The sequence below is a fragment of the Elgaria multicarinata genome, chromosome 4 (assembly GCF_023053635.1).
Source record: "Elgaria multicarinata webbii isolate HBS135686 ecotype San Diego chromosome 4, rElgMul1.1.pri, whole genome shotgun sequence".
NCBI lineage: Eukaryota > Metazoa > Chordata > Lepidosauria > Squamata > Anguidae > Elgaria > Elgaria multicarinata.
The window spans coordinates 2,014,543-2,039,255 of NC_086174.1; the positions used below are offsets into that span (position 1 = coordinate 2,014,543).

The window sequence follows — 24,713 nt, forward strand, 5'->3', positions numbered from 1 at the left end:
AATTCACTTGATTAAATAATGAACCACTATTTCTTAAAGTGGTATTCACCATACGCCACATTGACTCATGTTCCCAAAAAGACAATTCCAAACTAGAATTTAGACCCTGAGGGGCCACAGTATTTAACCTAAATGTCCACTGTGCCTCCTTTCTAAGCAAGATATTATCATAAAACTGCCAATCATATTAATGTGCATAAATCCATTCAATTACTAAAAACTTAAAATCATTACATCCATGTCCCATCTCCATGAAATGTTGTACAAGGGGTGCCTCCATGATCTGATGTTTAATCTTCGACTTGTGTTCCAAGATCCTTGTCTGGACTGACCGTGTTGTCTTTCCAGTATAAATAAGACCACATGGGCAAATAATCAAATAAATGACCCTTTTAGTCGCACAGTTTTAAATAATTTTAAATCCTCAAATTTTAAAAAATTCCTAAAAATCAGTGGATGAACGGATCTGTTTCAAATTTGGTATGGCTAAAGCTCTACCTAAAAGCTATCATGGTGCCAACTTTCAGCTCTTTATCTTTAAAAATGACAGTTTTAAAAATAATAATTTTAAAACCTCAATTTAAAAAAAAATCCTAAAAAATCAAGGGATGAACGGAACTGTTTCAAATTTGGTATGACTAAAGCCCTACCAAAGAGCTACCACCATACCAAGTTTCATGTCTTTATCTTTAAAAATGACAGAGTTATAAGCATTTTTGTTAATTCCCATTAGAGCTGCTCTTTGGCTGGGGAAGTCTGGAAAAATCCGGATTTCCCCTCCCCTCCCGGATTTGTCACCAAAAAACTGGACAAATCCGTGCAAATCTGGTCGTATGGTCACCCTACTGTTGCACAATACCAGGTAGGTCTAGCTGAGGCCTTGTAGTCTTCCCCAGTCCTGTTGCCTTATTAGTGGATGCATCAGGGACTGAATTTGAGACCTTCTGCTTGGCTATGGAGCAATGGGTGCTCTATCAAGTGGCTTCATGAAGTTACATTCAGCCATATTTCATTAGTGATGGGTCAGCGAGTGCTGATTCTCTACTTTTTGTGTGCCTCACCCAGTGAATGAAAGAGTCAACCTGTTTCCATTTAAACAGTAATTTTTCTCTCTCCTTTGACTTTGGCCAAGGTTGAGAAATGTTAGAAAAAGATACAGGATTTGATTACTATTCTGAGCAGTACTCACTACCTAATGATGATTATTTCTTTGTGTTTTTTAAAAACAGAATATTGATAAATGTTCAGTCATCTGGGTTATCGCTGACGTTGTGCGCATTGAAGGAGAGAAAGTCCAAGAAGCATTGCTGGAGGAAAGCATCAAGGCATATATAGGAGGAATCTGCACTGACATTGCCATGGTGGTCACCAAAATGGATAATCTGGAAGTTGATGAATATAAGAAGTACTGAAGTTATTTTGTTGCCAAGGGTTTAAGTAGTCTTCGTAACAAAAATATAAAAATAATGGAAGGGCTAACCCCGAGCCTCACTCACCCCCAGCTCAGGCCTGTTCTTCCATCTTGTACACATGTAGCCCACAGGAAGATGAAAAGCCTTGGCTACTTGCTTCTTTAACCCCTTGCAAGTCAACAGGCCCCGTGACCCATCTCCACCAACCGATGCCCTTCCCGGGCCCCTGAGGAGTGAGGCCCCCTCCACCAGCACATCCTTTCCCACAGCTGGAACAGATCAACGTCCCAATTAACCCTGATAACCTCGCAGGTGCTGTGGTAGGAGTTGGGAATGCAGTGCTGGGTGGAACCAATGACCTAGCCACGAGATCGACCTTGAGAAGCATTCGCCAGCTCCCTCCCTCTGGCCCGGAGGCCTGGGCCAAGTTAGACAGTTTAAACACAAATATTCGGACAAGACTTAGCTGACCAGAACAAGACCACAGCCATTTTGGACTGTCCTTCACAGTGGGGATTTCACTTTCAGTTCTAAACTGAGTTATAAGAACAGAAGAGCCCTGAGGCTGGATCAGACCGAGGGTCCATCTAGTCCAGCACTCTGTTCACATTGTGGCCGACCAGTTGTTGGCCAGGGACCCACAAGAAAGAAAAGCTTGCCTCTACTCTTTCTGGTTTGTGGTGATGACTCTCCAGTACATATTCAATAACTGCAGATCCATATCACCATAAACAGGTTCTGGGAAGGGCCCATAGCAGAATGACAGAGGCCCTGCTTTGGATGCAGAAGGTCGCAGGTTTGATCCCCGGCAGCATCCCCAGTTTGGGCTTGGATACAGTAGAATCCTGCCTGAAACCAGAACAGAGTGCTGGTCTAGATGGGCCCTTGCTCTGACCCAACATGGCCTCCTCTTGTATTGTTATATTCACTTAGTGACAACAATACTGGGCATGAGGGACCCATGGTCTGACCCAGTACAAGGCAGATTCCTATGAATCCAAGCTGAGGGTGCTTTAGGATGCTTTAGGGTGGATTCCTGCATTGAGCAGGGGGTTGGACTCGATGGCCTTGTAGGCTCCTTCCAACTCTGCTATTCTATGATTCTATGAATTCTATCCCATACTCTAATCCAGCATGAATTGTTTTTTTTTTAAAAAAGAAAATAGCTACCAGCCTGTAGTTGGGGGAAATCTTCTGGGTGTATGGTTCTTCCTAAGAATACAGTGTCTTTTCTGAAACTTATTGATTATTCTTTTTTCTTTTCCAGGAATAGAACAAATAATAATGTAAGTAACACTTCTGAAAACTTATGCACTACCATGAATTAAGAAATGTCTGTGCATGTGAGCAGTTCCTGCTTTTACTTGCAAGGTATAAATTGCAGCTGTGGAGAAAGCAGATCTGATTTACAATGCCCAGTTCTCAACACAATTGCTGCTACTCAAGGCTTAGAGGCCCAGAGCAACTGTCTTCAATTTGGCAAGACCGTTACCTAACCTGTAACATGGAACCCACTTTCTAGAACTTATGCACCCAGTGGTTAGAGTCGGGCTCAAGTTACAGGAAGCCAGATTCCAGCTGGACATCAGGAAAAATTTCCTGACTGTTAGAGCAGTACGACAATGGAATCAGTTACCTAGGGAGGTTGTGGGCTCTCCCACACTAGAGGCCTTCAAGAGGCAGCTGGACAACCCTCTGTCAGGGATGCTTTAGGGTGGATTCCTGCATTGAGCAGAGGGTTGGACTCGATGGCGATCCCGGGATAAACCTTAGGTCTAGCTAAGGCCTCAGTTTATTACAGACTGATGTGAAATGCTGGAGTGGGAAAGTGAAAAGTAATCTCTGGCAGCCCAGGCTTGATGGGGCATCAGGCTCCACCTGTGTTTGTGTTCTTCCAATAGCTTGTTGGATGCTGTGGGTTCATTACATGGCTGGGCAATATGTAAGGTTCTGCTGCTGGCTCTTTCAGACTCCCATCGAGAATAAACACGATGCCATTTTAGAGAGGAACCAAGATGTGAAGAAGAAGAAGGAGAGAAGTATTAGGGAGAAGCTGCAGGTAATACACCCCACCCACCAATTCCTCTGTTGCCGGTTCATCTGCCTGGAACTCTCTTCTAAGGCCCCTACGTGGCACCCCCTTCCTCTCTCTCTTCAAGTCCCTCTGCTACCTCTTCTGTAAGGCTATTGGGTTTAACCTCTCAGTCCCCATCCCAACCAAAACAAAGCCCAAGAATGTGTAAATCCCGCATCTGTTACCCTTGTTGCTCCTGTTCTACCCCCACCCCTGTCTGTTGCCCCCCTCCCAATGGTGGTCTCCCCACATTGTCCATATTTAGACCATCATCTCTGTTGCATAAGTTTCTTTGTGAAGCACCATGTTAAATTATCAACTGTAGTAGCGCAGCAGTGCCATAATGGTGGGCCTTTGCTTCGCAGTTTACAAAACCAACCCAAACACTTAATTGAAGAACAAATATCTTTCTGCTGTCCTATGAGGTGTTTTGGTTGATTTTGGGGGCCTCCTCCTTGCAAGTTCTGGCGATGTGGAGGAGATTGTCACAAGGGGCTGGTGTTGGAGGGAGAAAGTTCTTAATGGTTTGTGTTTTCTACAGTATCCAGTATTGGCGTGTTCTTTAGCAAAAACAGGGAATGGTATTTTGGGTAAGAACCTTCCCATCGTCTGTTTTCCAGAGAAAGCTTCTACCTGACGCAGATGTCTTGAATAAGGATGATCTGGTTTATACTGTCAGTGCCAAGCAATTTTGGAAAAGAAAACATCTCAGCGAAGAAGAAACAGGTAATGGAGGCCAGAAGACACTCTGGGGCTTATATTAGGGGTGTGCTCCACTCTGTTACGGATCCCCGGATCTGAAGCGGAGTGGGGCGATCCGGACTGCCGAAGCCCAGTTCCAGAGCGGACGGAGGAGGTTCGGAATGGTCCGAAGCGATTCAGACTGTTCCGAAGCTTCGGAGCCAGGTAAGTGGGGAGGAGGAGGGGGGCTTACCTGGGTCCATCGCAGTCTGGGTGGCGGATTCAACTGTGGCTCAGGCCTAAGGCCGGAAACAGAGCAGGGAGGGGGGCTTACCTAGCTCTGCTGCCCGCGGCGGCGGCAGTCCATGTGGCGGCGGATGGCGGAGCCAGGTAAGGGGGGAGGAGGCCTTGATCAGCCCCCATTTTGTCCCCCCTTCCCCACTTACCTGCCTCCGAGGCAAGTAAGTGGAGAAGGGGGGGCAAAATGGGGGCCGAATATCGATCCGGACCTTTGGATCTCACTCCAGATCCAGTTCCGGAGTGGATTGGGGGAGGTCCGGATCGACCCAAACTGGTTCGGGCCCGATCCGGAAGGTCCAGATCAGGATCCAAAGCGGTTCGGGGAGGGGGTGTACAGCCCTAGCTTATATGCCTGTGAGGCAGCATCCTCTAGCTGTGCGATCTCCTCTCCGGATTAACCTAGACTGTTAGGTCAATTTACAGAACAGTGACAGGTGGTGAATGCCGGAGCTGGTGGGGCTGCAAGGGGAGTGCATTTGCATGCAGCTACAGCATGTCGGTGCATTATGCTTCTGGATACTCCACCCTGCATTTAGTGAATGATCACAGCCATTCCCATGCCATCTTTGACATCATATTTGCCAGCGTGGAATATTGCGGACTAGCCCAAGAGAAGCTGCCGTTGTGGTCTTGATATGTGATTTGCTCTGTGAAAATTCCCCTTGACCCTTTCTTGCTCTAGTTTGAGAGATGGAAGCAGGTTGAAGAACAATGTGTTTAGAAAAGCAACACAACACATGCAGCGACCATTAATTTAGATGCATTTATTCACCTTTTCTTTGTGAGCAGGTTGGGTGCATAACGGAGAAGTTTCCCTGCCATAGAACCAGCCCAGAAGAAAATTGTTCTGGGTTTTAATTGTTGTGAACCATCCAGAGAGCTTTGGCTATTGGGCGGTATAGAAATGTAATAAATAAATAAATAAATCTCCATTTTTATGTTACTTTAGATGGTTACAATTTCAAGTACCAAGAAGTGTTCTAGAAGCAAGGATCTTAGAGCAGAATTTTTTTCTGAAGACTACTGCTTGAATTTCCATGCTTTGTGTTTCACTAGTTTTATTTTATTTTCCCTTCATCTCAGAAATACCAAAGCTGCGGGAATACATCAGGAGGATCTATCTGAAGGAGAAGGAGAGGCTGGTGACAGATTATGTGACGGAAACTTTGGGAATTCACCTGCTTACTGAGAACATTGGTTCCGAACAACAATTTGTGGTATGAGACCAAGGACAAATCCCATATCTAAAAAAGAAAAGAAAAGTATGATTGTAATAAAGAAGCCAAGAGACCAGCAATCGAATATTTAATAATCCGATACAATCCCCACATGCTTCTCCCTGGCTTCTTAGTCCCAGCATGGTCCCAATCCTCCTGCCTCCCAGCAGCTTTGCCTCTCTTGTCCATCTCTTCCTGTCCATCCTTCCTGCCAACTTCACACCTTCAGTTTGGGAGACCTGCACCCTTGCTAATTACCTGCCTTCTGTTCTGGTGCCTTGTTGATGTGCCCTTTGCTGTTTCCTTAGGAGCGGCATTTTCAGGAGAGTGGAGTCGAACAGTTTGTGAATGAGAAGATCGACGCTTTGGGGGAGAAACTTGAAAGTCTTTTCACTAAGATGAAACAGCCCCTCTGTGATGGAGTGACCAGGGCCAGAAGATCCTATGAGAAAATTCTTGACGAGAAGCTCACAGTAAGGGAAATCCCTTGTGCACTTTTTAGCAAATAAGTGCCTACATAATTCATCCCTCTCCAAATGTCCGTTTTGTGTGCAGTTTTCCTTATAACAATTTGGTTATAGAAATTTCAGCAGGTGCCATTTGTATATATGGAGAACCTGGTGAAATTCCCTCACACCAGTTAAAGCTGCAGGAGCCCTGCCCTCTTTTAAATCTGGTCACTCTAGTATAGCTCCTGCAGCTTTAACTGTTGTGATGAAGAGGGAATTTCACCATGCATACAAATGACACCTGCTGAAATTCCCTTTTCTATGCAACTGTTAAAGATACAGGAGCCCTGTCCTCCTTTTCATAGGGTCACCCTAAGTTATATAGTCTTTGGGGTTCCAGGAGGCTTTCTTTAGGAGTGGCCTCACAACAGCCCCCTTCGAGGATATACAAAATAGGTTTTGTAAAATAACTTTTTAATCAGTGTTGGTTATTGTATAAAGTGTTAATTCACAGTTTTATATTTGTTTTTTGTTGTAGAGTGCCGTTGAGAAAGGGTTTTTCATAACCCGAAACACGTGGGCTTTGAATGAAAGACATCACTATCTTCCAACTAGCAGTGCTAGGGTGACCCTATGAAAAGGAGGACAGGGCTCCTGTATCTTTAACAGTTGCACAGAGAAGAGAATTTCAGCAGGTGTCCTTTGTATATATGGAGAACCTGGTGAAATTCTCTCTTCATCACCACAGTTAAAGCTGCAGAAGCTATACTAGACCAGATTTAAAAGAGGGCAGGGCACCTGCAGCTTTAACTGGAATGAGGGAATTTCAGCAGGTTCTCCATATATACAAATGGCACCTGCTGAAATTCCCTTTTCTGTGCAAGTGTTAAAGATACAGGAGCCCTGTCCTCCTTTTCGTATGGTCACCCTAAGCAGTGCTCTTTTGTGTTCAGACAGTAGGAGGGTCCCCTCCTTCAGTCTGCACAGTTCTTCAGTAAACATGCATACATGAATGTGCATATTGGGGGAAAGTGTGTACAAAATGTATTAGAGCAGGGAAAATAACACACAGACTTGGTTCCGACAACACATTTGTCAACAGTGGTTTTAGAACTCCACCATGGAGTCTTTACACCACAGTTGAAAAACGTGTTGTCTGGAGGGAAAAACTCCACCCTGTGCTGAATATCCACGTTATGCAGAGGAGAGTTCCTGTCCAACCGTTGTGTCCTGTGTTGTGCGGAGGGCTTTTCCCACCGGCTACAGAATTCCCCGGCTACAGTGATGAAAGGAGTGAGTGCCACTCTAGGAGAGCAGCCAGGATTGGGTTTTTTTTTGCAGCAATGGCTGATGGGATACCATTGGGAGGACTGGGGGAGGAGAGAGGGTGGAGGAACTGCCAGTCAAACTCCACGGGCGCCCACATTCACACAATGGTGGAGTTGGAAGTTGTTGTGTGGCGAGTACCCCCTACAAACTCAACAGTTGAGTGGAGATTTCACACTGCATAGAGAAATGTGTTGTGTGAACTGAGCCACAGAAATGAGAAACTGAGAGCAACCAAAACTGTCAGATTTGTCCATCCTTGCATTTAACAGAGGTCTTCTCTTAATGGATTCACTAAAAACATTATTTCTAATTATCCAGAGAAATGGAGGGAACCAAGGTTTCCACAAGGTCCTAAAGGCGGTGTGCTTGAAGAATGGTGTGTACGCTTCAAGGACGTTTGCCCGCATAGATTTCAATGAAGACCTTGCCAGGCCCATCTATGATAATGTTGAGAACATATTTGGAAACATATTCAGGTAAGAGAATATCATCATATGGGTTCCCCCGCACCCCTGAGAAATTCAGCCTGTGCTCCGCCACCTTTGCCGGTGCCTCCGCACCCTTTGAACTCTGATGTGAGCAATGGGTGCAGCTTCTGTGATCAAACTGCTTGGGGTACGGAAATCCCTCCTCACAGAGGTTGCTGCTGGGTCTTTGATGCGTGTGGCTCTCCAGCATTATCGGCTCAGATAAGTAGCCAACTCACACAAACTGTTATTTCTGCATATTGGAGCTAATTCATAATGTATTTATTTAATTTATTTAAAAACATTTTTAAAGCGCCACCTTGCCATTTCTGGCATTGTAGCACTTTACAATAACACATTATTATTATATTTATTTATTCATTTATTTAGCACCAACAATGTACTTGGTGCTGTACAAAATATACAAATAAAACAGCAACACCCTGCCTAAAGGCTTACAATCTAAAATCACATTTAAACATATGAAGGGGGGAAGGAGTTCACGAAACAGAAATAAGAGAATAATCATAGTAATAAGAACAGTAAATCAAGCTAAAATACCAAAAGCCATTGAAAATGTACGATGGAACTCGTGGTACGTAGATGCTCTGGAAGAGCATTCCAACACATAAAACAATTTCCATTAAAGACCCTCAACCCACACTAAAATTTAGACCAACATTGAGTCTGCCAGTGGTGGGACACAGGAGTGAGGCGAGCACTCAAGTAACCAGGGCCCAGGCAGTGCAGGGCTGCTATCAGTGGGCAGTCAGGGACACTTTACCCCTGGGGCTGCTGTGCTGTAGGAACTCTAGTGGGTTCTTCTTCTTCTTCTTCTTCTTCTTCTTCTTCTTCTTCTTCTTCTTCTTCTTCTTCTTCTTCTTCTTCTTCTTCTTCTTCTTCTTCTTCTTCTTCTTCTTCTTCTCCTCCTCCTCCTCCTCCTCCTCCTCCTCCTCCTCCTCCTCCTCCTCCTCCTCCTCCTCCTCCTCTTCTTCTTCTTCTTCTTCTTCTTCTTCTTCTTCTTCTTCTTCTTCTTCTTCTTCCTAGCTGTACCCTGCCACGCGTTGCTGTGGCTCAGTCTGGTTAAATTGAAAAGAAAGAAAAGACAAAGCGCACGTTTCTAATATGTTTAATTTCACAATGCTTGTGGATATACAATATTTTTAGTTGTTCCATTGTCTGTGTAGATATAGAGATTGTCTGGTTTGCCGACTCTAGAACACGCAACATATAATTGTCCATGTGAGAACCAATCTGTGTCTAGATCTAAACCGCACAATTCTAAAGATTGGCCCTGAGCTTTGTTGATGTTGATTCCTAACGCCAATCGAATTGGGAATTGCAATCTCTTAAATTGAAATGGCATATCTGTTGGAATCGTAGGAATGCGAGGAATGAGGACATCTTCACCTTTGAAAGGTCCTGTCAAGATTGATCTCTGACTATAACAATTGCCACTTCGTCTATAGTTGGAGCATTGAATCTTCGCACATGTTCTCCAGCAGGCGTTTTGTCAGCATGAATAACAATCTTGTGTGTATCAGATGGCATCATGTCAATTGCTGTTTTGAACAAATGTACTAAATTGTTTTTTTTGTGAAGTAGCTGTTGCAGTTTTGAAATGATGGACCTTTTTATGCCGGTATAAATTCCGCAGCGTGCATTCAATTCATCATTGCCATCACCAATGAAATACATTTGTAGGAATTTATGTTGACTATCTGGAAACGGAAGGAAGGAGCCGGCTTTATGATAAATTTGTCCTTTGACTTTGAAAGTTGGCATAAATGGAGCTGTGATGATTTCTGCGCCGAACGACATCATTTGGAAGCATGAGTTGTATTTCCTGATGTTAGAGAGGAAATGCTTTGATTCTGCGGTATATCCGGCAAGCAAAGTTTGTAATGGCTCTGGTGGTTCTCCAAGTTGAGGCAGTTTAATTTTTCCAGCAGCGCAACACATTCCTTTTGTTTCTCCATTAAATTTAAGAGCCCTGCAATAAGGACACACTTCAGTCATAGTGCCGATGAGAACATGCCACCTCAAACTATAATCATCAGCTGGGTTGTACCGGAATGCAAGGCGATTGTAATCGTGTGATTGTTTACCACGGAGTCGTGTTTGACGCTGATGTGCTGTTTCTCGTTGACATCTTTCAGCCACTCTCAGCCTGTCGCGTTCATTCTGTTGAGAACAAAGCAGATCTGAAGCTGTAGAACGCAATTGCCGTGCTCGCAATCGTGCATCCTCAAGTCTGGCTGAACGTTGCTTGCCTGGTTCCTTGGCACGTATTTGAGGCATTTTTTTTCTTTTTTTCTTGTTTGCTGATGCCCGTTCTTCCTCAGTCTGATTTGCAATTTCTCGTCGCAGTGCTTCCGCTCCGCGAGTACGACGACCTAAGTGTGATCTTCTGCGAGGCATTATTTGGATGAAGTAAAGCAGATTGTTTGGTTTTTTAAAAAGGATGTTTTTACGGTGAGGAGGTTAGCGGAAACTCCTGGCAGTTACCTTTCTTCAGAACGTGTAACTGTCACAGGTGTGACATCTATATTCACTCAGCCAGTTGTGAGAGAACATGCAAATAAGAGAGAAGGCAGAGGGAGCGGATTTGGCCTACTGGTTGGTGATGTCACAATGATCAGCAGTACTGGTTTTGAGGAGGCCTATTTCTTCGATTTTAAGACAAACCTTTGACCCCATAGAGAACATAGTTACATAACAACGCTCGCGTATTCGAACGCAACGTTGTGTCAAAATTTCAAAGCAATCGGTGAAGAGCTTTCGGAGATATAACGACAGTAATGAACGGTCTTTTTCATTTTTATTTATATAGACTAGCTGTACCCTGCCACGCATTGCTGTGGCTCAGTCTGGTTAAATGGAAAAGAAAGAAAAGACAAAGCGCACGTTTCTAATATGTTTAATTCCACAATGCTTGTGGGTATACAAAATTGTTTGTTGTTCCATTGTCTGTGCAGATATAGAGATTGTCTGGTTTGCCGACTCTAGAACACGCAACATATAATTGTCCATGTGAGAAGCAATCTTTGTCTAGATCTAAACCGCACAATTCTAAAGATTGGCCCTGAGCTTTGTTGATGGTGATTGCAAACGCCAATCGAATGGGGAATTGCAATCTCTTAAATTGAAATGGCATATCTGTTGGAATCATAGGAATGCGAGGAATGAGGACATCTTCACCTTTGAAAGGTCCTGTCAAGATTGATCTCCGACTATAACAATTGCCACTTCGTCTATAGTTGGAGCATTGAATCTTCGCACATGTTCTCCAGCAGGCGTTTTGTCAGCATGAATAACAATCTTGTGTGTATCAGATGGCATCATGTCAATTGCTGTTTTGAACAAATGTACTAAATTGTTTTTTTCGTGAAGTAGCTGTTGCAGTTTTGAAATGATGGCCCTTTTTATGCCGGTATAAATTCCGCAGCGTGCATTCAATTCATCATTGCCATCACCAATGAAATACATTTGTAGGAATTTATGTTGACTATCTTGAAACAGAAGGAAGGAGCCGGCTTTATGATAAATTTGTCCTTTGACTTTGAAAGTTGGCATAAATGGAGCTGTGATGATTTCTGCGCCGAACGACGTCATTTGGAAGCATGAGTTGTATTTCCTGATGTTAGATAGGAAATGCTTTGATTCAGCGGTATATCCGGCAAGCAAAGTTTGTAATGGCTCTGGTGGTTCTCCAAGTTGAGGCAGTTTAATTTTTCCAGCAGCGCAACACATTCCTTTTGTTTCTCCATTAAATTTAAGAGCCTTGCAATAAGGACACACTTCAGTCACAGTGCCGATGAGAACATGCCGCCTCAAACTATAATCATCAGCTGGGTTGTACCGGAATGCAAGGCGATTGTAATCGTGTGATTGTTTACCACGGAGTCGTGTTTGACGCTGATGTGCTGTTTCTCGTTGACGTCTTTCAGCCACTCTCAGCCTGTCGCGTTCATTCTGTTAAGAACAAAGCAGATCTGAAGCTGTAGAACGCGATTGCCGTGCTCGCAACCGTGCATCCTCAAGTCTGGCTGAACGTTGCTTGCCTGGTTCCTTGGCACGTATTTGAGGCATTTTTTTCTTTTTTCTCGTTTGCTGATGCCCGTTCTTCCTCAGTCTGATTTGCAATTTCTCGTCGCAGTGCTTCCGCTCTGCGAGTACGACGACCTAAGTGTGATCTTCTGCGAGGCATTATTTGGATGAAGTAAAGCAAATTGTTTGGTTTTTTAAAAAGGATGTTTTTACGGTGAGGAGGTTTTTACGGTGAGCGGAAACTCCTGGCAGTTACCTTTCTTCAGAACATGTAACTGTCACAGGTGTGACATCTATATTCACTCAGCCAATTGTGAGAGAACATGCAAATAAGAGAGAAGGCAGAGGGAGCGGATTGGCCTACTGGTTGGTGATGTCACAATGATCAGCAGGACTGGTTTTGAGAAGGCCTATTTCTTTGATTTTAAGACAAACCTTTGACCCCATAGAGAACATAGTTACATAACAACGCTCGCGTATTCGAACGCAACGCTGTGTCAAAATTTCAAAGCAATCGGTGAAGAACTTTCGGAGATATAACGACAGTAACGAACGGTCTTTTTCATTTTTATTTATATAGATTATAATACTTTCACAGCATTTAATATATATTAAAATCCATAAGTGGTTCACCATAAAATACAGTATAACATTATAAAAAATGTTGTTGTAAACTGCCCAGAGAGCTTCAGCTATGGGGTAGTATAGAAATGAAATTAACAACAACAATGAACCTGATGAAATGCATAACTGAAAACATTACCACAACATTAATAGTAAAACAGGGTAGTAGCAGAATCCCTCACAGGTAAGGGAAAGCCTGTGTGAACAAGAATGTTTTCAACAGGTGTTTAAAAATAGCCACCATTTGTGCCTCTGGAGGAGAAGTTTAACAATGACTACTCGTCCTGCTGGTTATATGCTACCTCCAGTATCAGAAGCAGTATGCTGGGGAACATGGGTGGGGGGTGGGGTGCTGTTGCACTCATGTCCTGTTTGTTTGTCCCTAGCTGATGGCTGGATTGCTACTGTGCAAAAAGAAGGCTGGACTAGATGGACCCTTGGTCTGATCCAGCATCAGGGCTCTTATCATAGAATCATAGAATAGCAGAGTTGGAAGGGGCCTACAAGGCCGTCGAGTCCAACCCCCTGCTCAAGGCAGGAATCCACCCTAAAGCATCCCTGAGAGATGGTTGTCCAGCTGCCTCTTGAAGGCCTCTAGTGTGAGAGAGCCCACAATCTCCCTAGGTAACTGATTCCATTGTCGTACTGCTCTAACAGTCAGGAAGTTTTTCCAGGTGTCCAGCCGGAATCTGACTTCCTGTAACTTCAGCCCGTTATTCTGTGTCCTGCACTCTGGGAGGATCGAGAAGAGATCCTGGCCCTCCTCTGGGTGACAACATTTTAAGTATTTGAAGAGTGCTATCATGTCTCCCCTCCATCTTCTCTTCTCCAGGCTAAACATGCCCAGTTCTTTCAGTCTCTCTTCTTAGGGCTTTGTTTCCAGACCCCTGATCATCCTGGTTGCCCTCCTCTGAACACGGTTCTTAGGTTCTTATGTAAACCCAACATTAGCTAGGATTGGGTTAGGTTTTTCTCCTTACCCAGTTTTTTTTTAAAAAAATATCTTGCTTTATGTTTGTTATGTATTAAGTTTAGATTGTTTCATTGTAATATTGAACTCATACTTTATTTATTTATATATGTTTTGTAACAAATATGATGTTGTATTTTGATGATGACGTTTATTGCGAGCCACTTTAAGCATAGTCTGCTGCTGAAAAGGGGCATTTAAATAAACGAAACTGAACATATACGTAAGCAGGTGCATATTTCATACTTGACATGGATATCCAAACTGGTCCACAGATGCCCCTTTTCCACAGTTGCTGCTCCGATTTGACACCTCCTTGCCTGCTGTTCAGAATATGACTGGAGGATGAAATTCATTGCTATGTTCTCAACACTTCCCCTTTAAACAGGATCCAAAAAGGAACAAGAGGCAATCTGTGGCCTCATTTGGAAGGGTTTAAAAATGAGGTGCAGGAGAAGATCAGTCAGATTGCAAGAAACAACAAAATACCTGAAGACAATGGAAAAATTAAAGCTTTCATTCATGAAGTAAGTTCATACTGAGAAAGAAGCATCAACCAGTGAAGCAAAAGAAAGTACCCACACCTGGGGATTTTATCATCTTGTTTATTTATTTAGTTATTGCATTTCTATACCCCCCAATGCAGTTCACAAAAATCCATAGCACAAAACACAGCATAAAATATAATATAAAATAGAGAGGCTTTTTACACGAGACGTTTATCGTGCACTCATGATGGTCCACTTAAGGAAGTTTGCAGGTCCTTTTCATGATGTCATCAATCTCTGGTCCCTCTCTCATCGTATTTGAGGTTTATTCCGCTATTTTATAAATCGACAAAAATGCAGTAATCCCCCAAACTGACACAATTCAAGAATCCGGCAATAATTTAGAAATCCTGCAGCAGCATCTGCTAGCCAGATCGGTGAAACATATGGAACATGCCCACAAGGAACCAGGAAAAACAAAAGGTGGTGGGTGGTGGTGGTAAACGCATGTATTGTCCCCATTGTGAACTCAGAAAGATGAAGCCCCACTAAGGTAGCAGGATTCAAGAGGCAGCTGGACAACCCTCTGTCAGGGATGCTTTAGGGTGGGTTCCTGCCTTGAGCAGGGGGTTGGACTCCATGGCCTTGTAGGCCCCTTCCGGCTCTGCGATTCTATGATTCTATGATTTTCCTTTAATGCAGAGAAGCTCTTATTAGCTTAAGACTGCAGTATAAAAGTGCAACCAGAGTAAAAACTAGCAGCAGTGCAGAGACTTCCAGGAGATGCTTACATTTCTTGAGTTGGCCAGCATTGATGGAGCGGGGACAGAGAAGGGCACAGAGGCTTTAGTCGGGTTTTGTCAGCGCCAAGCCAGCACGTTGATTTGCACGTGGAAAACAATGGCAGACCCTAGTGGAGCCCCGGTTTCATGTTCTCGAGGGGGACCCAACACTGACAGGAGACAAGCTGAGTTTAAGAAGATCATTTTTGTGATTGAGAGAACTTTCTTACCTATATCTTGATCTCCACAGACAAATGTCATCATGACGAAACTAAGAGCAGAGATTCTTCAGCAGAAGATAGTTATCTACCAGAGCCTTCGAAAATCCATCCAATTTGATCTGATGCCCTATTATGAAGGTAGGAGATCTTGATATTTGTATGTCATATTTTGGAGGGGTTTCGCTGAGCAGTGCTAAGAGATGCATTCTGGGACCAGGTATATAGTATGAGGGATTTTACCCTCTATGATGTGGGTGTAGGCTTTGCAAGGGAAGCAAATTATGGATTTCCCATATCTGGGCAGTGTTGCTATGTCACGGCACATAGTACTTTGATCAGATGTCATGGTTTCACATACTTAGGGGCCAGGTTCCTTTTTCGGGAGAGGGAACAGTGACTTCCCTCATCAGGGGGTTGTACTTGATGGCCTGATGGGCCCATTCCAACTCTACTATTCTATGTGTGGTTTTATCCTGGTCGTGGTTTTTATATTGTATTTTGTATTTTGTGTTTTTTAAATTGTTGGTTGTTTTATTATGCTCTTCATGGTTTTAATTTTTGTGAACCGCCCAGAGAGCTTCGGCTATTGGGCGGTATAGAAATGAAATAAATAAATAAAATAAAATAAAATAAAATGATTCTATGATCACGCTAACCCTACTCCAGCAACTGTTCAAACAGGCCATCAAATGATTCTAGATCTAATGATTCTTGATCATCCTGGTTGCCCTCCTCTGAACACGCTCCAGCTTGGACTCGGGGGGTTGGACTCGATGGCCTTTTAGGCCCCTTTCAACTCTACTATTCTACGATTCCATGATTCTAGATTTTACGTTTCAATAAGCCATCAAGAGCGTAGGCAACAGCAGCAGTTCCCCTCATTGCCTTAATTCTACCCCTGCCGTTGTAGGGATTCTGTAACTGATTTTTAGTTGAATAAGGCACCTGGCATTTAACTAATTAACTTTAATGAATTAATTGGTAAGCACCGGTGTAGTGGCTAAGGGACTGAGCTGTGTGCCAGGAAGCCCTTGGTTCCAATCTTGCCTCTGCCATGGGATCACAAGGCTGTGTTGGATCAGCCACAATCTGAAGAAGGGGGTGATAATAGTGACCTACCTTGCAGGATTGTTGCAGGGATTACTGAAATCATTCATTTTAATTTATTTATTTATTTATTTAAAATATTTATATCCCGCCTTATATCACTAAGATCTCAGGCTGGCGTACAGATAAAAACATACAGTATAAAACAATAAATATACACAATTTAAAACAAATTAAACCATAATCCAAGTTAAAACAATATATAATTTAAAAGCAATAGATGCAGTTAAAACAGTTGAAACTATGTCCCAGTGGGTTTAACCATCAAAGGCTTTGTTAAAAAGCCATGTTTTTACTTGGCGTCGAAATGCAATCCATGTTGGCGCCAATCGGGCCTCCAAGGGGAGGGCATTCCACAGTCGGGGTGCCACCACAGAGAAAGCCCTCTCCCTTGTCCAATCATAGCATATACGTTGCATTGGTGGGATGCGGAGAAGGGCTCCTCCAACAGATCTGAGGTCTCGGGGAGGCGTATATAAGGAGAGGCGCTCTCTCAAGTATCGAGGTCCCAAGCCATCTAGGGCTTTAAACGTCATTACCAGCACCTTGAATTCCGACCGGAAGTGTATAGGCAGCCAGTGCAGTTCCTTTAAGACCGGTGTTATGTGGTCTCTGTAAGATGTACCCGCCAGCAGTCTAGCTGCTGCATTTTGCACTAGCTGCAACTTCCGAGTCGTCTTCAAGGGCAACCCCACAATCCTGTGGGGATTTAATGGATTTGAATATATCACACACACACACACAAGCTAGATTTTGATAGTACCATAATCATCATATAAATACCTTTTTTTATAGTGTACATTGTACAACATCTTCCTTCTGCCTTCCCATATTGTTCCCCTCTTGAGTGTGCTGCAGGGTGGGGTTCCATTGAGCGCAGAATGGTAGAATGTGGACCTATGAAAGGGCAGTGAGGCCGGCTTTCTGAAGACCCAGCCAACAGTGCCATGGCCTATTAGCCCCTCGGTTTGGTAGACTTCGGGAGCACCTGCTGGGTAAATTGGTTGAAAGCAATATTAAGGATTAAATTAGTAAACATAGAAGGACAAGCCCTGCTGAAAAAGAATCAACACAGCTTCTGCAGTGGTAACTCACTAACCTTTCAGAGTGTCAGTAAATATGAAGAGAAGATTGAGGGGAGACATGATAGCACTCTTCAAATACTTAAAAGATTGTCACACAGAGGAGGGCCGGGATCTCTTCTCGATCCTCCCAGAGTGCAGGACACGGAATAACGGGCTCAAGTTACAGGAAGCCAGATTCCAGTTGGACATCAGGAAAAACTTCCTGACTGTTAGAGCAGTGCGACGGTGGAATCAGCTACCTAGGGAGGTTGTGGGCTCTCCCACACTAGAGGCATTCAAGAGGCAGCTGGATAACCATCTGTCAGGGATGCTTTAGGGTGGATTCCTGCACTGAGCAGGGGGTTGGACTCGATGGCCTTGTAGGCCCCTTCCAACTCTGCTATTCTATGATTCTATGATTCTATGTAGACCGTGGTAGCCCAGTAGATATTGTTTACTTTGACATCCAAAAGGCTTTTGACAACTCCATTATCAAAGACTTCTGAGCAAATTTAGCAGTCATGGAATGAGAGGAGAGGCCCTCTTATGGATCAGAAACGGGTTAAAGAACATAAGGCAGAGAGTCGGAATAAATGGTAAATTCTCCTGATGGAGAGAAGTAAATAGTGGGGTCCTGCAGGGATCGGTATTGGGACCAATTCTTTTCAACTTATTCACAAAATGATCTGGAATTAGGAGTGAGCAGTGAAGTGGCCACGTTTGCCGATGACACCAAATTATTTACAGTGGTTGTGACAAAAACGGATTGTGAGGAGTTATAAAAGGGTCTCATCTAAACTGAGAGAACGGGCATCCAAATGGCAGATGTGGTTGAACGTAAGCATGTGCAAAGTAATGCACATTGGGGCAACCCCCCCTCCAAACTTGATGGGATTTGTTCTTGGGGTTGTGGTGAACAGCTTGATGAAAATGTCATAGAATCATAGAATAGCAGAGTTGGAAGGGGCCTACAAGGCCATCGAGTCCAACCCCCTGCTCAATGCAGGAATCCACCCTAAAGCATCCCTGACAGATGGTTGTCCAGCTGCCTCTTGAAGGCCTCTAGTGTGGGAGAGCCCACCACCTCCCTAGGTAATGGATTCCATTGTCGTACTGCTCTAACAGTCAGGAAGTTTTTCCTGATGTCCAGCTGGAATCTGGCTTCCTTTAACTTGAGCCTGTTATTCCGTGTCCTGCACTCTGGGAGGATTGAGAAGAGATTCTGCCCCTCCTCTGTGTGACAACCTTTTAAGTATTTGAAGAGTTTTACCCTACCCAATGCCTGCTTACCCTACCCTGTGCCTGTTTGCATTCTCTTCCCCTCCTTATTGTTTTATTATCATTTTATTAGAATGTAAGCCTATGCGGCAGGGTCTTGCTATTTACTGTTTTACTCTGTACAGCACCATGTACATTGATGGTGCTATATAAATAATAATAATAATAATAATAATAATAATAATAATAATAAGAGTGCTATCATGTCTCCCCTCAATCTTCTCTTCTCCAGGCTAAACATGCCCAGTTCTTTCAGTCTCTCTTCATGGGACTTTGTTTCCAGATCCCTGATCATCCTGGTTCAGGGGTCATTCCAGTGTACGACTGCTGTAAAAAAGGCAAACTCCATGTAAGGCATAAGTAGAAAAGGAATTGAGAATAAAACTACCAATAATGAATAATATGGTTTGGATGCCTCTTTCTCCATGGGTCTTTCCAATTATGAGTCTGAATTAGGATGGCAATAGCTGTGGGAATTTAACCAAACTCCTCCTCCTATCCAGCCCTTCCTGTAGCACCACATTTACATACCCCTCACCCCCATGATCACAAGACTTTGCTTAAAACTCTAAGAAATACCTTTTTCTTCCCCTCTCACAATACTAGAACCCAGTGGGTCGTATCCCATGAATCTGATTAGTGGGAGATACAGGACAGATAAAAGGAAGGACTCCTTCACACAGCACATAATTTAACTATGGAATTCACTACCACAAGATGTGGTGATGGCCATCAATTTGGATGGCTTTAAAAGGGGGTTAGATCAATTCCTGGAGGAGGCTAACAATGGCTAGTAGTCCTGATGACTATGTACTACTTCCATTAGCAGAGGCAGTGTGCCTATGTACATCAGTTGCTGGGGAACATGGGTAAGAAGGTGCTGTTTAGAGTTGCCATATCCACAAAATCCACAAAACCAGGAGACTTTTTTTGGGGGTGGCGGTGGCTAGGATTTTTTAAAAAACTGAGCAATGTGTAAAAGTCTAGGGAAATCCCAATTTTTGCAAAGCCCATTTTTATTTATTTATTACATTTTTATACCGTTTTAATTTTTCAATTAAAACATCAACAACTGTAAAACCAGACATCTTAAATTCACTGCAACTGACTTCCAAGTAACAGATTTGAGGTTTGCAACCCAAATCCAAGGAGGTGGATTTTTGAAGGGCGGTTTTGGGGGGAGTGACTCTCCTTTCCTTTCTCCCTTCTCTCCTTTCCTCTCCTTCACCCCCTCATCCCCCACTCCCGCCCTCCTGCCCCCCACAAAACTCTCTTTCTTCCCCCACAAATAACCCAGCAGCTCCGCCCCACGCTTACCCTAAAGGTCTGACCACAGCCCGCCAAGCTCACCAAACTCCTTTGCATTGCATGGGACTCAGGGAGCCTGAGCAGAGCACGTGCGCCTTTCCGTTGTTCCTCTTCTACGCAGCTGCAGTTGCAATAAGGTGAGTCACAGGGTGAGTGACTCAGATGACCCTGTGGAATAGCGGTGATGCTCTGGAAAAAGCACCGGATTGATGCGTCTTTTTCGAAGCTGCTGCTCGCTGAGCAGGCTCAAGGCACCATTTTGGAGGTCAGAAGTTCTCCAGCCAGCTGGACCAGGAATCCGGGATTCTTGCCCAGCTGGTCAGGACATTTCAGGTTCTCCTGGAAATTGGGACATTCCCAGTTTTCTGGGATGTCTGGCAACCCTAGTGCTGTTGCACTCATGTCTCGCTTGTGGGTCCCTGGTCGACAGCTGGTTGGCCACTGTGTGAAAAGAATGCTGGACTGAATGGACCTTTGGTCTGATCCTGCACGGCTCTTCTTATGTTCTTATACCTGGTAAAGCAAATGGCCAGTATTATGATGGGCTCCCTCGCACCCTGACTGTGACTACGCAAATTGCTGACTTCCTGTTGTGTTCCAGTTGACATGGTCCACTGGCTGCATTGACTTTAATCTCAAGGGAACCAATGAATTGTTTTCTAGCCCACCGCTGAGATGAGGTGGGGCAGAATCCAGTAATGTCAGCCATGCCCACCAGTTTCTGCTGCTTCTCTCATCCTAGCTTTGCTTGCTCACCTGATCCTCCCTTACTGTGTCTGGTTGAATGGTAACGCGAGTGAAACAGCAGCAGCAACTTGGTTCTTCTTATGTGTGAGCCGCCGCCGCCCCCCTCCCCCATTGTATGTATGTATATATGATATATGATTGCATAGTGCTCCAGTGCTGACCATTAGTAATATGTTTCTATATGGGACGTTTTTTGTGCCTGCTGGGGGTGGGTTTTGAGTTCTTACGCATGTGGGTATCTGTTGGGAATATTGCAGCCTCATCTGCAAGTTACAGGAAGGGGGCAGTTTGGCAGTTATCTAGTTAATGCATGGGAATTTTGGGCATAGCTAGCTTTAGGATCTCTCTCTGTAGCTTACAGTTTTTTGCTCTTTCGCTTCCTTTCCCTCCTCTCTCTGCCAACCTCTATTACTGGGAGCACATTCTTGCTCACTCACTCTTTCTCCTGCTGTTTTTTTGAAATCCTACTCTGTGCCTGCTTTTCCATGTGGGTCTGGTAAATACTCATACCACTTTGCCTTTTTGTTTTTACTCTGCTAACTGCCTTTCTAACAAGAGGCAGCAATACCATATAAGGCCATCAATATCACATGGCGTTGCAAAGCATGGTAGTGCACTGCGTCATGAGTCTACCGCTTGCTTGAGGCTTCCTGTGCCTTTTGAAAATGGAAACAAGGGGGAAAGGCCAAATACTAGGTGTATTTATGTTCAGCCTTAAACCATAGGTAGTAAGAGCCAGTGTGGTGTAGTGTTAGACCTTGGAATGGGACTTGGGCAATATGGATTTTAGTCCCCAGTCTGCCATGAAGCTGACTGGGTGACTTTGGGCCACTCACTGAGTCTCAGACTAAGCTTGGCTTGTTGTAAGTATAAAATAGTAATGTAGTAATACAAATTAATTTGATCAAAATAAATATGATCATTTTGATTTGTATCCAGTATTCATTTGGTCTTGTACTTTGCCGCCAACATTTGAAAGCTCAGAAGCTCAGTACCTGCCCCACGGAGATGCCAACCCATGTTGAAATTAATTCTGTTGGATAATTCCACATTGTTTCCTTCAGTTGGGGCTGAACCCACTGAATCAATTCCATTAGATTGAGCAGAGAATGTCCATTGAATGGGATCTTCTCCTTGATATGGTAACACTTGTTATCCAGGTGTAACCCTTGCCTCCCTTGCTCACTACTAATGTTTTGACCATTCTTGCTTCTATAGAGGCCTCAACCATAAGGGGCCCGGGAGCCTGTGATCAGATGAAGACCATCCTCAGGGACAACATTGACAGAGAGGTCAAGAAGGAGATAGAGAGCTGTTTCCTCGAACTGAAGGTACAATGGAAAACCCTTGTCTTCGACTCTGAGCACAATCACTTGGGGTATATTTATTGCACGTGGCATCCTCTTGATGAGGCTGCCTTTACATACTCAGAGCCTCCGTGACTATTTTTGTTTGTTTTGCTAGCCAATAGGTAGAAACTGGCACAACCAGCTCCTATCTAACACCCCACCTCTTTGTTGAGACAAGTAGTGTTTCCTCTAGCTATCAGGATGCATCACCTGAGAGTAGGTGGGCAGATAGCCAAGCCCTCTTTCTCCACTGGCTAACCCATGGCCTGTCCTAACCTCCCTTCCTCCTTACATGACTTCATAGAATCATAGAATCATAGAATAGCAGAGTTGGAAGGGGCCTACAAGGCCATCGAGTCCAACCCCATGCTCAATGCTGGAATCCACCCTAAAGCATCCCTGACAGGTGGTTGTCCAGCTGTCTCTTGAAGGCCTCTAGGGTGGGAGAGGCCACAACCTCCCTAGGTAACTGATTCCATTGTCGTACTGCTCTAACAGTCAGGAAGTTTTTCCTGATGTCCAGCTGGAATCCGGCTTCCTTTAACCTTGTGCCCGTTATTCCGTGTCCTGCACTCTGGGAGGATTGAGAAGAGATCCTGGCTCTCCTCTGTGTGACAACCTTTCAAGTAATTGAAAAATGCTCTCCTGTCTCCCCTCAATCTTCTCTTCTCTAGCTAAACATGCCCAGTTCTTTCAGTCTCTCTTCATCGGGCTTTGTTTCCAGACCCCTGATCATCCTGGTTGCCCAAACCTCCTGTATCTTTAACAGTTGTATTGAAAAGGGAATTTCAGCAGGTGTCATTTGTATATAGGGAGAACCTGGTGAAATTTCCTCTTTATCACCACAGTGAAAGCTGCAGGAGCCCTGCCCTCTTTTAAATCTGGTCACAGTATAGCTGCCGTATAGCTCCTGCAGCTTTCACTGTGGTGATGAAGATGGAATTTCACCAGGTTCTCCATATATACAAATGACACCTGCTGAAATACCCTTTTCTATGCAACTGTTAAAGATACAGGAGCACGGTCTTTCTTTTCAGATGGTCACCCTAGTGGAACCAAACAGCCTAAGCAGCATGAGGAGAAAAATCATACACTCGCTCTTGAGTTTGGTCAGTAATCAAACCTCCAATTTTCGAAGTAACAGACAATTTTTTTAAAAAAACAAGAATACAACAATGGACAGGAAGAGAGAACTGAAAAGGCACGGGGAAATATGAAGTAAAAAGTTGCTGACTTATGCTAAACTTATTGCCATAAATGACTCACTCATAGGAGTCGCAAGCAACATCTACCTGGAGCTAGTCAGGAGAGGCAGCGAAAGTGCCATAAACGCCAAGCAGAAGTTCCGATTCCACATTTATTCAGCTTGGGTGGGGGAATGGTGGGGTAACTTCCCTATTAAGCCAGCTGCAAAGCATGTAGACAAAAAGATGCTAGTTACTATCTTTGAGATAAACCTGGGAAAATGACACTCAAGGGGAAACTGAATAAAGCAAACGCCTTCCCCTTTTAAGAGGTTGGAAGCCCAGAAATCGTGTGCAACGTATCCCTTTCAGAAAAGCCTGATGAGCATCAGGCCAAGAATAGCTATAGCGAAGTGGCTATAGCAAAGCATCACGCCCTTGAGCAAGCACCTTCAGACAAGGGAGGCCTCTGTTAATGAGATCCTTTAGACGGAGACGCGGGTGTGGGTGTGTTTGGACTGTGTAAAGGAGGCGCTCTGTCACCGATTGACGCCCCCTCCCTCCCCACCCCCACTGGCGTGCTTGTGGCTTCATATGGGACATGCTTTGTGTCACACAGGAGAAGATCATGACGACGCTGAAAAAGGAAACTTCCATTGTGCTCAAACTGCTCTTGCTGCACCAGGACCAGCTGGCTGTGAAGTTACCAGGTAAGCATCCGGTCAGGTGCAGAGTCGCCAGGGGCTTACGAAATGAGTAAGGTACATCGGATTTCCAAGCAGTAGTTGGGCCTTAAGAAGCAGTGTTGTTCTGGGTTCTAGGGATCAGTACAAGAACATAAGGAGAGCCCTTAAAGTCTCCCTTTTGCTGAATGTTCTGCTTTGCTGTTTTCATGGTTACACCCGGACATTTGCAGACAGAAGGCTTTTTCTCAGTCCTTAGCCTCCTCTCTTCCTTCTGTCTACACAGCCGTCTCCTTGGACTCAGCCGTCTCCTCCTTTAACTCCTCCTTATCTTCAACTCTTGATAATCTTGCTCCATCTACAACTCGGATAGTTCGCCCCTCTCAACCCCAACCGTGGCTCACCTCTTTCCTCCGCTACCTTCGCTCTTGTTCCCGGGCAGCCGAACGCCTCTGGCGTAAGACCAAGGACTGGGCGGACTTTGTCCACTACAAATTTGTTCTCTCCTCTTTCTCTTCTGCCATTTCACTGGCCAAACAGCAGCACTACTCAACGTTGATCCAGTCAAACGCTAAGCACCCTCAGCGGCTCTTCGCGTCCTTCAATTCTCTTCTGAAGCCTAATCCGCCATCTCTCCCTGCCTCCCTGTCTGCCAACGACTTTGCCTCTTTCTTCAATGCTAAAATCCAAACTATACGCTCCGATCTAGCCAACTCTGCTCCGCTTCCAGCTCCTGTCCCTCACCTGTCAGCTCCTCCTTCAACTCTCTCGGCGTTCCCTTCGGTCTCAGCTGATGAACTGTCTAAAATACTGCGCTCATCGAAGCCTTCCACTTGTTCCCGTGATCCGATTCCCTCTCGCGTCTTTATTAATCTTATCCCCGCTATCCTCCCGTCCTTGCTTCACATCATTAATTCTTCTCTGTCCTC

General features: G+C 44.4%; 1 protein-coding gene across 1 annotated transcript in view; it reads left to right on the forward strand.

Annotated features, from left to right (window-relative positions):
• The window catches only part of LOC134398119 (nuclear GTPase SLIP-GC-like), a 65,401-nt gene that overhangs the window by 24,577 nt on the left and 16,111 nt on the right, over nt 1–24,713 (forward strand). The window contains exons 8-18 of the mRNA XM_063125363.1: nt 1,230–1,405; nt 2,680–2,698; nt 3,382–3,471; nt 4,107–4,212; nt 5,551–5,684; nt 5,993–6,157; nt 7,781–7,938; nt 13,962–14,100; nt 15,094–15,202; nt 21,787–21,899; nt 23,721–23,811. Of these exons, the coding sequence (XP_062981433.1) occupies nt 1,230–1,405; nt 2,680–2,698; nt 3,382–3,471; nt 4,107–4,212; nt 5,551–5,684; nt 5,993–6,157; nt 7,781–7,938; nt 13,962–14,100; nt 15,094–15,202; nt 21,787–21,899; nt 23,721–23,811 (1,300 nt within the window). The remainder of the gene's footprint in view (nt 1–1,229; nt 1,406–2,679; nt 2,699–3,381; nt 3,472–4,106; nt 4,213–5,550; nt 5,685–5,992; nt 6,158–7,780; nt 7,939–13,961; nt 14,101–15,093; nt 15,203–21,786; nt 21,900–23,720; nt 23,812–24,713) is intronic.